This window comes from Odocoileus virginianus, chromosome 6 (genome assembly GCF_023699985.2).
Source record: "Odocoileus virginianus isolate 20LAN1187 ecotype Illinois chromosome 6, Ovbor_1.2, whole genome shotgun sequence".
Lineage (NCBI taxonomy): Eukaryota > Metazoa > Chordata > Mammalia > Artiodactyla > Cervidae > Odocoileus > Odocoileus virginianus.
Genome location: NC_069679.1, coordinates 61,522,693 through 61,535,622, shown reverse-complemented (window position 1 = coordinate 61,535,622; position 12,930 = coordinate 61,522,693). Strand labels below are relative to the sequence as shown.

Here is a 12,930-nt window from a genome sequence, read left to right as displayed (position 1 = left end):
CTCAAAAACAAGGATTTAAAATGAATAAAATCACTGGTAAGAGAATACAATACAAGCATATAGAGCTTTAAACTGTAAATAATCTCTTATCCCCATGTAATGCCTCACACACAAGCAAGGAGGCTTAATGAAATTAAAATCCTTTTTCCCTCAAGAGAGGACAGCTTCTCTTTGATACAATTCTCATCCCCTTATTTTTCTCACTCTGTGTCCTTCACCAGCTTTCAACCCAAATTTCACAACTTTGTCCTGTTTTCCTTTACTTTTCAACTCCCCAAAATAAGACTTTGGCTGTTTTAATTTTTATAAATTTGTAACAGCTTTCATGAAATGAATTCACTAAGCATGCAGACTTCGGCTTATTTCAAGCTCCCTGAAGCAGCGTATCATTCAGATATGACTTTCCCAATTATAGCTAAAGGTCAAACATTACCTTTCCTGTCCGTCTTCCACTGCCATCCTTCCTACAGCACATCAGCTCTCTGTAGGTGGGAGGGCCAACAACTACTGTTTTTATTGAAAATCCAGGAGGATTCTGGGATCCTCTCTGCTGATTGGCTCCTGGGACTGCTCTGGGCTTTGTGACGTGCCCCTTGTGTGTGGCCAGAGAGGTCCCAAGAGCCAATAAAAACGGTAGTTGTTGGACCTCTCTAAATGCCAGCACTGAAACCTCACAAGTTGTTAAAAGCTGTACATGCGCGCACACGCACAAGCCCATGTGCCACATCACACTTGTGCAAAATGATAAGCGTCAGAGACGAACACATCACAACTAATGCTGTTGTTGTTTAGTTGCTCAGTCGTGTCCCCACGACTTCTTGGAATCCACTGACTGTGGCCCACAAAGCTCCTCTGTACATGGGGTTTCTCAGGCAAGAATACTGGAGTGGGTTGCCGTTTCCTTCTCCCGGGGATCTTCCTGACCCAGAGAGTGAACTTACATCTCCTACACTGCATGCAGATTCTTTACCACTGAGCATCTTGGTAAGCCCATCAATACTTCTATTTAAAATCTGAGTTCTGTACCTTCGGGTGATCTTTCCTCGAGTCTCTTCCTTGGAGTCTTCATTTTATATTCTTCAGCAGTCCTGGTGGCTCAGATGGTGAAGAGTCTGCCTGCAGTGTGAGAGACCCGAGTTCGACCCCTGGGTAGGGAAGATCCCGTGGAGAAGGGAATGGCAACCCAGTTCAGTATTCTTGTCTGGAAAATTCCATGGACGAAGGAGTCTGGCAGGCTACAGTCCACAGGGGCGCAAAGAGTCGAACACAACTGGGCGACTTTCCTTTCCTTTCCTTATATTCTTCACAAGGAAAAATGGAATCAATGACTGGCGACTCCATTTCTGAAAGTCAAATTGTTCTTGTAACATAAGGTACACACTCCAGGAAGAATGTTGTAGGGAACGAGAAGAGAAATATTTAATGGCCACTGTGTGCACAAGTTCAGTTAATTCTTGCAACTCTTCAAAGTGAAATAAGACAAAACCTCTGGGAAGTTAAAACAACTTCCTAAGGTTACATAGCCGGTGAGTGGCAGGGCCAGAGTTTGAAACGTGGGTAGCTCTGAAGCTAGGTCTGTGCTGTCTTCCACCATCCTACACTGAGTTCCTCAATCTTGAAATTTCTATTGAGCTAAGTCAATTGAAAATCTAACTTTGACTGGTAAAAAGATTATAATTAAGGTAGTGTATAAATATATTAGTATGTAAGCCAGGGAAATTCTTTCAAATAGGGTGGATAAAATCATTATATGCCTCTTAACCTTTGCTCCATTGTAAGCTAAAGTATAAAATGTGACTTAGTGCATTCCTAAAATCAGAGCTCTCAAAAATAATATACTCTGGCAATGAGAAAATCTAATGAAGGGAGTTCCCTGGCGGTCCAGTAGTTAAGACTCTACACTCCCAATGCAGGGGGCATGGGTTTGATCCTGGGTTGGAGAACTAAGATCCCGCCTGCTACACAGCTCAGCAAAAAAAAAAAAGAAAAGTTTATAAAGAAAACCTAATGTAAAGGGATTGTATCTGTGCTTAAATTTAAAGTGCCTAAAATCAATTGTGTATAGTCCCTTAACGAAAGGTTGATAAGAAGTTTATTTGCAATATACATGAGCTTCAGAAACTGCCCTAATTTATTACAAAGATCTATCAATCAATTTTACCATCATTTTAACATACAGATAACCATTGTCAAATGGCATAATGGACATGTTTTAATCAACCCATAAGGCTAAATAATAGTAGTTAATTACTAAATGATACTCTAGGGACCTAAAAGAACAACTGCCATCCACATTTACCCACACTTAGGAGGTTTACTCCTCCCAAGAGATCTGGCCCATTTCTATTTCAAAACATTAGAAAGTCAGCTCAGTCAAGAAAAACTTCACTGGGCTTTCTAAATCAAAGATGCCATGCTGAAATTTAAACTTACGGAATTCTAAATAGTATGAAATTAATCATTCTAACTTTCAGAATGTTTCATCAGGGTAGCATCAAATGGGTAAATCAGTTCAGAACACTGTCTCCGTGCCCATATTCATGTTTTTTTCTGGAATTTAATTATTGGTTTAAAAACAGGAGGAGGTGTTTGGAAAACAAAGCAAGAACAAGCAGCTTCTCATACCCTTTCTTCTACACCATTTGTAATTACCCAGCCTTCCTCAACTTTTCAAACTTAGAACAAATGCACAACCCATACATGTCAAATCAGAGCATTTCTCAGAACTCTGGTTACTATCCTGCATTGCTAACAATTTCTAAACGTTATCATCACTAACTGCAGAATCATTACTTCTCTTAAGTGCGAGATCAGCATGGGGGTTATGGGAAGAAAAAAGTGTACACAGAGGCATACTAAACATCAGTGGTTGAAATAACATGATACTTTGGAATTGCTTTCAAAAACAGCACCTAAAAAGGGGATGTGAAGATAGGTAGATGCAAAATGCAGATAATTTTTAAAGCTGGGTTACCTGAGTACATTGGGTTCATTATACTATTCTCGGTTTTTTCATATGTATATGAAATTTTCCACAATAAAAAGTTTCGTGAACATTATCATCTCAGACCAGATTAGGAGTCCAGAATTAAGTCTTTCAATATTATTTTACTCAATAAGTAAACTCCAAAGTATTAGACCAAAATGCCTAGAGTTAAAAATTGACATCCCAGGACTGTTTTTTTTTTTTATTTTTTTAATAGAACTATAGATGATTCACAATATTGTGTTCATTTCTGTCATATACCAAAGTGACTCAGTTACATATATATGTCAGAAAGGGGATGTTTAAAAAAAGCAATTCCTTTTAGAAATCACACTAAAAAAAGAAAAATACTTAGGAATAAACCTGATTGAGGAGGTAAAAGAATTGTATGCTAAGAACTATAAAACATTAATAAGGGAAATTGAAGATGATTCAAGGAAATGACAAGATATCCAATGATCTTAGATTGGAAGAATTAATATTGTTTTGAGAAGGGGATGATAGAAGATGAGATGGTAGGATGGCATCACTGACACGATGGACATGAGTTTGAGTAGACTCCGGGAGTTGGTGATAAACAGGGAAGCCTGGTATGCTGCAGTCCATGGGGTCACAAAGAGTCAGACACAACTGAGCGACTGAACTGAACTGAATATTATTAAAAGATGGCCATACTACCCAAAGCAATCCACAGATTTAACACAATCCCTACCAGGTGACTCAAGGGTAAAGAATCCTCCTGCCAATGCAGGAGACACTGGTTCGACCCCTGGATCAGGAAGATGCCCCAGAGGAGGAAATGGCAACCCACTCCAGTATTCTAGCCTGAAAAATCCCATGAACAGAGGAGCCTGGCGGGCTACACTCCATGCAGCTGCAAAGAGTCAGATACAACTCTCAATTTGAGCTATCAAATTCAGTTCAGTTCAGTTGCTCAGTCATGTCCAGCTCTTTGTGATCCCATGGACCGCAGCACACCAGTTCTCCCTGTGTATCACCAACTCCCGGAGTCTATCCAAATTCATGTCCATTGAGTCAGTGATGCCATCCAACCATTTCATCCTCTGTCGTGCCCTTCTCTTTCCACCCTCAATCTTTTCCAGCATCAGGGCCTTTTCAAATGAGTCAGCTCTTCGCATTAGGTGGCCAAAGTATTGCAGTTTCAGCTTCAACATCATTCCTTCCAATGAACACTCAGGAAATCACCCATGACATTTTTCACAGAATAGAACAAATAATCCTAAAATTTACATGGAACCATATGTTTTGATTTGCAAATTTACAGAAGACTTGCAAGAATAGTACAAAGAACTCCTAGATGCACCAAATGCTAAGATCTGGCACATTTCCTCTCCTTCCTTGTATAACACACATACACATACAAGTGCACACATACACATGAAAGTTTTTCTCCTGTATCATTTGAGATTTTGCTGCGGACATCATGTCCCTTTGCCCCTAAAGAGTCCAATTTCTCCTAAGGAAGACAGTCCTTTCCAAACTGCAGTAAAAACATCCTATTTAGGGAATTCAACATTGATCCAAGGCTATTTTAATGGCAGAAAGTGAAGAGGAACTAAAGAGCTTCTTGATAAAGGCGAAAGAGGAGAGGGGAAAAGCTGACTTAAAGCTCAACATTCAAAAATCAAAGATCATGGTATCCAGTCCCATCACTTCATGGACAACAGATGGGTAAACAGTGGCAGATTTCATTTTCTTGGACTCCAAAATCACTACGGACTGTGACTGCAGCCATGAAATTTAAAGATGCTTGCTCCTTGGAAGAAAAGCTATGACAGAGACTTAGAGCCCAAGCGGAGGCGGCGCGGAGCGTTTCGGCTCTCAACGCATCGGGAACCGGTGTGTAGTGCGAGGCTGCGGCGGAGCCTCCACACTGAAGGCGCGAGAGGTTGGCAGCTTCGATTGAAGCACATGGAGCGGTGACAGCAGTGGAAGTCATGAGCGGCAGCGGCGAGCAGAACTACGGCGAGCGGGAATCCCGTTCTGCTTCCAGAAGTGGAAGTGCTCATGGATCTGGGAAATCTGCAAGGCATATCCCTGCAAGGTCTCACTCCAAGGAAGATTCCAGGCGTTCCAGATCAAAGTCCAGGTCCAGATCTGAATCTAGGTCTAGATCCAGAAGAAGTTCTCGGAGGCATTATACAAGGTCACGATCTCGGTCCCGGTCCCATAGACGATCTCGTAGCAGATCTTACAGCAGAGACTATCGAAGACGGCATAGCCACAGTCATTCTCCCATGTCTACTCGCCGGCGCCATGTTGGGAATCGGGCAAATCCTGATCCCAACTGTTGTCCTGGAGTATTTGGATTGAGCTTGTACACTACAGAAAGATATCTAAGAGAAGTGTTCTCTAAGTATGGTCCAATTGCTGATGTATCTATTGTATATGACCAGCAATCTAGACGTTCTAGAGGATTTGCCTTTGTATACTTTGAAAATGTAGATGATGCCAAGGAAGCAAAAGAGAGTGCCAATGGAATGGAGCTTGATGGACGTAGGATCAGAGTTGACTTCTCCATAACGAAAAGACCACATACCCCAACACCAGGAATTTACATGGGGAGACCTACCTATGGCAGCTCACGCCGTCGAGATTACTATGACAGAGGATATGATCGAGGCTATGATGATTGGGACTATTACAGCAGATCGTACAGAGGTGGAGGTGGAGGAGGAGGAGGTTGGAGAGCTGCTCACGACAGGGATCAGATATACAGAAGACGGTCATCTTCTCCCTACTGTAGTCGTGGAGGATACAGATCACGTTCCAGATCTCGATCATACTCACCTCGTCGCTATTAAAGCATGAAGTTGAAGACTTTCTGAAACCTGCCCTAGAGTTGGGATATTGTTTGTGGACAATATTTTTTATTGTCTCCTGTTTAAAAAGTGAACAGTGCCTAGTGAAGTTAGGTGACTTTTACACCTTTTATGATGACTACTTTTGGTGGAGTTGAAATGCTGTTTTCATTCCGCATTTGTGTAGTTCGGTGCTTTGTTCAAAGTTAAGTGTTTTCAGAAAAGTATGTTTGGCATGTATTTTTTTACAGTCTAAAATTTTGACTGCTGAGAAGTTTCTATTGTACAGAACTTCATTTAAATGGTTTTTCTACTGAATCCAGGGTATTCTGAAGATCGAAGCCTGTGTGTAAAATGCTACCAAATGGCAAAAAGCAACAATAAAGTTTGGTTTTTACTTTTCTTTCTAACATATCAATGCTTAGCAGAACTGTTCAGATTAGATTGTCAGTAGTAAATTAAAGACAAAAATGCCCGTTTTCCTCCAATCCATGAAACATACCATACTTAATACACCTGCAATTAAGTGATAAAAATTACGCTCTGTAACTCTATACTGCTAGTGTTAAAAACTAAAGATCTTTCAATACAGCAAATGCTTACTGCTTATATAATGTGGAAAAAAAAAAAAGAAAAGCTATGACAGTGTATTAAAAAGCAGTATACAAATCCAGACAGTGTATTAAAAAGCAGAGATATCACTTTGCTGACAAAGATCCATTTAGTCAAAGCTATGTTTTTTCCAGTAGTCATGTATGGATGTGAGTGCTAGACCATAAAGAAAGCTGAGTGCCAAAGAATTGATGCTTTTGAACTGTGGTGCTAGAAAAGACTCTTGAGAGTCCCCTGGACAGGAAGGAGATCAAACAAGTCAATCCTAAAGGAAATCAACTCTGAATATTCATTGGAAGGACTAGTGCTGAAGCTGAAGCTACGATACTTTGGCCACCTGATGCGAACAGCCAACTCTGGAAAAGACCCTGATAATGGGGAAAACTGAGGGCAAGAGGAGAAGAGGGTGATAGAGGATGAGATGGTTGGATGGCATCACTGATTCCATGGACATGAGTTTCAGCACACTCCAGGAGATAGTGAAGAACAGGGAAGCCTGGTGTGCTATAGTCCATGGGGTCACAGAGAGTTGGACATGACTCAGTGACTGTACAACAAGGCTATTATCTGACATACAATCCATACTAAGATTTCCCCAATTATCACAATATTGTCCTTGGTAGCGTTTTTTCCTGATTTGGGTCTGATCCAAACCATCTATTGCATTTACTTATCTCTTTAGTCTCCTTCATTCTAGAACAGTGCCTCAGCCATCTTTCATGACACTTACTTTTGTGGAATGTCTCCAAATGTGGGTTTGTCTGATATTTCCCCCTGATGAGAACCAGGGTACCCATTTTTGGCAGAAAACCCTCTATCCTTCTCAAGATTTTGGACCAGGCAGCACAGGTTACCAGCCTGCCCTATTACTAACTAGTGATACTAACTTTGATGGTTTGGTTAAGGTAGTGAACCCCATGTTTCTGCACTATAACATTACCATTTTCCCCTGTGCAATTAATAAGAAATCTGTGGGGAAATTCCCCCAAAATGTAAATATTCTGGTCTTCAGGTTTTCACACAATAGTTTAGCATCCATGGATGATTCCAGTGTGAATGGGCTTCCCTGGTAGCTCACCTGGTAAAGGATCTGCCTGCAGTGCAGGAAACCTGGGTTCGATTCCTGGGTTGGAAAGATCCCCTGGAGAAGGAAATGGCAACCCACTCCAGTATCCTTGCCTGGAAAATCTCATGGACAGAGGAATCTGATGGGCTGCCGTCCCTGGGGTCTCAAAGAGTTGGGCACAACTGAGCAACTAACACTTACTTACTTACTTATGATGGTGGCAAAGTAGTCATTTTCTAACTCTTTTTGTCTCTGTTTTTTAGTTGGCATTATTTGTAATCTGTTTAATAATAATTATGACTGAAAACAATTTTACTTAAGAATTTGAGTTCCTTTTCACTAAAATCAAGCAATTTTCTTTTAAATACTCAACATCCCAAGTCCTAAACATCTTAAGTAGCTATTTGGCAGAGCTTGCTAACTGTCACCTATGTAGGGCCTAAATTTGATTTTTTCCCTCCCCTGTTGTCTCTTCCTTCTATCCTCCAGGACTAGGCAGAGTGGAAATCACTGCTGGGATAAGTACGATGGGGAAGAAGTCAAGTGCAGGCTGTCGACCAGTAAGCAGGAAGAGGAATGGCTTGTGGGGTAGTAACCTGCAGATGTACCCAGCCAAAATGATACACAACCAACCAGTAAACCAGGAGCAAGCAGATGGGGACTAGAAGTTTTCCTAATGAAACCAAATATTCATCCACAGCAGCCCCAAAGACCCATCCACCCAAGAATGGCCCGAGATTTCCAGGGCATAATACAATTACATATTTCCAACGTTGCCCAAACATACCTGGCTGTTCCTAAGAAATTACACTTCTAAACAGGTTACAGTGACTTTAACAATAAAGACTCATAAGGGCAAGTACTAATAATGGAACAAGTGACACAGATGGAAGAAAAAGAGAAAAATACTTCACTATGATCTGGAAACACAAAACTATCTGGAATACTTGTTACTGAGAAAATCAAGAAACATAGGTCAAATACCTAAGTACCACCACTTTATATAATAACCAAGCTGCTCATACTAACAGAGTTTGGGTTTGTTTTTTCTCCCCTACTAGTCTCCTTTTTTTCTATTATAGTTCCTCCCAATTGTTTCAACCTTTTAAGATCTCATAAACCTGAGTTATAAAAATAAAAATATGAATTGCCCAAGGGGAGTTTAGTTTGATGATCTCAAAGATCCTTCCCATTTCACCACACCTCTCTGAAAGCCAAGGTGAGGCCCTCAGAGCCTTCATTCTTCCTCTGGAATCTGCCCTCAGAGGGCATGTAGTCTGGGCATTCTTCTTGTGAACATTATACGTTGCCAGGCAAATATTTTTTAAAATATCTGCATGTTTTATATACATTTACGTTCCACATTTGTTAAAAAAAAAAAAGAGGGGGGGGGTCTTTCTGGATTACTTTCTGGATTACTGGAATGACTGGAGAGGATTATGGTTTTGCTCAACTTTAGAACCAATTTTTCTCTCAAGAGGAAATTTCTTTGGGGACAAAAATAGAGAAAGCAGTCCACTGTAGCCCAAAGGCAACACTGCCCAGGTTTGATATATGTTCACAATGCCATGTACCTGCCGCACATTGACTGAACTGAAAAAGTGACTGTCTCTCTGTGCTCCTACCTGCCTCTCACCTGTCATTCCCACATCTACAGAGAGAAGACAGGGAGCACAGTAGCTTCAGCAACACCTGAAACTTGATAAAAACATCAATTCTCAGGCTACAACACACACTTACTGAATTGCAGATTTTGGAAGTGGGGGCCAGCAACCTGTGATAACAAGCCCTCCAGGAGATTCTGATTCAGATTAAAATCTGAGATGTATTACTTTTAAAAAAAATAAAAATACTGATGCTCAAGGATTTTTGAAAGCTCTGGGAGTAATTCTAAAATGCAGGCAAGCTGAGAACTGACCAAAGAACTCTGCATCTAGGAGCAGCCCTTTCCAGGATCACCTTACACTAATTGTGAAAGAACTGTGGGTCTCTAAGCTGCAGACATGGTCAAGATCTGGAGAGAATTTTTCAAGACACCAGCTGAGAATACTTTCTTTTCATTTCCCTAGTAGGGACACACACTAAGTCCCTTACCCTACTTCTGAATAAGAACAAAGACAAACTAATTATCCTCTACATTCTGGAAACCTTTCGTAGTTTCAGCTCCATGCCAACTGAAAACAAACATAATTAAGGCTGTACTTAAAAATCGCCTCAAAAGCTAAGCTGGTAGAAAATCGTTACCATTTTTCCATAAACAAAACCAGTGGGCTAAAGTTTCATTCTTCAATCAGTAGAGTTGAATACGGGCCTTCCCAGGTGTCGCAGTGGTAAGGCATCTGCCTGCCACTGCAGGAGACACAAGAGACGCCAGTTCCATCCCTGGGTCGGAAAGATTCCCTGGAGTAGGAACTGGCAACCCACTCTAGTATTCTTGCCTGGAAAATTCCATGGACAGAGGAACCTGGTGGGCTACAGTCCATGGGGTCGCGGAGTCGGACATGACAGAAGACACGCACGCGCACACACACACACACACACACACACACACACTCCCGTTGAGGCTCTACTAATGCGCATCCAGCTTCCGACACATCTAACTTAACCAGCTTTCGTGGACGTGATTCCATTTCCAAAAGCACTGAGCCAATAAAGCAGTGGTGCCAAGATGCCAAACGCAGGCCAACCCAGCCTCTTCCAACACTTCCATTCAGTAGTTTTAACCTGACACCCACGCGCTCACCTGGTGCGCTGTCCATGGTGACCAGATAAGGTCTCTGGCCCCTGGGAACATGGCCCGGGTGGGCGCATGGGGCAGCCGAGCACTCAAACCACCCTCATCCCCCGAAGGCGAACACGCAAAACCAGCCCCAGAACTCGGGGCGAACATTAAATTCAACGCTAAAAGCTCCCGGCGCCTGGATGCCAAGGTTCCCCAAAGGCCGGCTCTGGGCCCAGGGGCACCCCCAGAAGGGCTGCGATGGCAGGGCCCGCTGCCCGCGGCATCGAGCGTCCCCTCCACCTCGGCGCCCGCCGCTCGCCCTTCCACCGCATCCCTCCGGGACCGGGCTGCCAGGGCCGCCTGCGCCTCTCTGATCCTGCCGGCTGCAGCGGGTGATGGGCAGAGGGGCGCGGGGGTACCCGGCCGCGGCCCCCGCGAGCCCGGCACAAAGGCGGGCATCGCAAAGAGGAAAACTTCCCGCCCCCGGGCCCCGCGGACTCCCACCCGGGGCCTCCGCCGCCCGAGCGCACTTACTGTCGGTCGCCATGGTCCAGCCCTGGGCTGCGGGGCGGCCGCCCGCGCCTGGGGTACCGGCGCCGAGCCGGGCCGGCGCGCTCCTCGCCAGGCCCCGCGCGCTCGGGGGCCGCGCCGCGCACAGCCCCTCCCGCCGCGCGCCCCCGCCGCGCCGCCCCGCGCCCCGCCAGCGCCCGAAGAACCCCAGGCTAGTTGGCAGAACCTGCGGAGCCCCTGCGCCGGGCGGCTGGCCCACTCTTCTCCGCCTCGAAGCATCTGTCCTCCCTCCCGGACCCTGTCCCTAAGACAATGAAGGTAGCCACTTGGATAAATGCTCCTGGCCACGCTCCTTTCCCACCACACTCCCCGCTATGTTGTTTTTGTCTCTCCTTTACCCAGTGGCCACCTCATCCTTGCCTCGATCTTCCTACCTGTGGCTTGGAAGCTCCAGCCACCGAAAGGAGCAAAGCAGGAAGAGTTGAAGAGTGGGAAGTGACGCTCAGCCGGGTGCCTGACATTGATCTCCAGGCCCCAGAACTCCTGAGAATCCACCCAACACCAGCCTGGTAGGTTTCAGGGTTCCAGTGTTCCTTGTGTTATCCGTTTTGCCTCCTGTGTGAATACAGTATCGGGCACTTAGAGGGTCTCAGTACATATCTGTTGGGTGAATGGTTCTGTGACAGAGGCCTGCAGGAATAAATGAAGGACTGAATAAAATGCCCAACTAACTGGATGCCACCTGGGTGAGCTGATTAACTGATGACCACTGGGAAGCTAGCCCTACCAGCTGACTGCGTGGATCCTTGAGTCCTGAGTCAGCCTGAATGAGGGACCCTTCCTAGTTCAGGAGGGCTCCCAGCTGAAGCCACCTGTAAGATTTGTATACATGCCCCTGAAGTGCAGGAACCAGTTTCTGAGGGACTTTTGATTTGTCAGAGGGAGGGTACACGAGTCCCCGATCCCTGATGTAAAGAAACAGAATGGCTCAAACATGTGTTCTGAAGCATTACAGCGGCTCCTGACTTCTTATAGGTACATCTGCTTGTAGCATTTGGGAAGCACCCTCCACCCAATCAGTAGGGAACCCACTAGGCTGCATTCCAGCCCTGGGCCGGACACCAGGAAGACCCTGGAGAAAGGCAGGGCAGAGCAGCTCCTGTTTGGCTGGGCAGACCCAGGAAGCAACCGGAGAACAAGGCAGGAGTCCCTTCTGATCTGTCCACGGAGCACAGATGAGGGAGACTTTGATATTGCCTGGGCCCCACATTCAGAGTAAGCCCATCTGAGGTGGGACTGGGGGCATCATTTTTAGGTTGTTTGTTTTTTATCTTTTTGTGTTTAACACAAGTGATTCTGAAGCACACTTCCAGTTAACAACTGCAGAGATCTGACTTATTGGGCTTTCACATCAACCCTCTGTGGTAGGCCTTAATGTAAACAGACTTGAAATGACTTAGATGGAGAACAGGAGGTGGGAGGAGATTAAAGGTGACCCAGGAGTTTTGACCTTGTTGGAGGCTCACAGACAGGAGGTTAAGCTGATTGGGGTGGGCGGGAGATAATGATTTGGGTTCAGACTCATTTGAAGGGTCAGTAGAACATTGGTGAGGTTCTTTAATCATCAATTGAAGCTACTTATGTAAGTCAGAAAGAGGAAAAGTCATAACTCAAGGTATAAGTTCAATAATTGTTTTCTGAATGACTGACCAGTTTGACAGCAAGTTTATTAGCCTGGAGCCAGATGTCAGATGAGGAGGGGATAAGCAATAGGTAGATCTCAAAGAACAGAGGCCCCAGGATAGACCATTTTCTCCAAAAGTTTGGCAGTACAGGGAAAAAGGGATGGAGAGCTTCAGAGGAGAGTAGGATTGAGGTGAGACTGGTTTTTTGTTTTGTATTTTGAGATAGAGGATTGTTGAGAAGGAAAGGTACTTCTGTCCATATATTCAAATATGTAAAAAAAGAAATAATGTGCTTTTCTATAAGTCAGCTTTCTGGGCCACCTCCCAATTCCACATGTTGTTGAGTCAGTTCAGGGTAAACTCCCTCAGTTCAGAGGCAATTCTGAGATTACCCTCCCCACTTTCTCTTGCAGTCATGTCCATGTTTAAAGGAAATGATTGGATTGCTTCGGGGATGTGAAGAGGTATTGGGCACATCTCCTCCCCATGAGGGACTGCTTGTTTGGATTTCAGAGCTCATCAGACCT

The 12,930-nt window shown here is 44.3% G+C and overlaps 1 protein-coding gene and 1 pseudogene across 1 annotated transcript in view; one reads left to right on the top strand and one right to left on the bottom strand.

The window, feature by feature from the left end:
• The window catches only part of SYT16 (synaptotagmin 16), a 287,736-nt gene extending 276,879 nt beyond the window's left edge, over positions 1-10,857 (bottom strand). Inside the window, exon 1 of the mRNA XM_070469445.1 lies at positions 10,743-10,857. Coding sequence (XP_070325546.1) covers positions 10,743-10,755 — 13 coding nt within the window. The 5' untranslated portion in view covers positions 10,756-10,857. The remainder of the gene's footprint in view (positions 1-10,742) is intronic.
• On the top strand, positions 4,795-6,222 carry LOC110138948 (transformer-2 protein homolog beta pseudogene; annotated as a pseudogene).
• Positions 10,858-12,930: the final 2,073 nt, after the last annotated feature.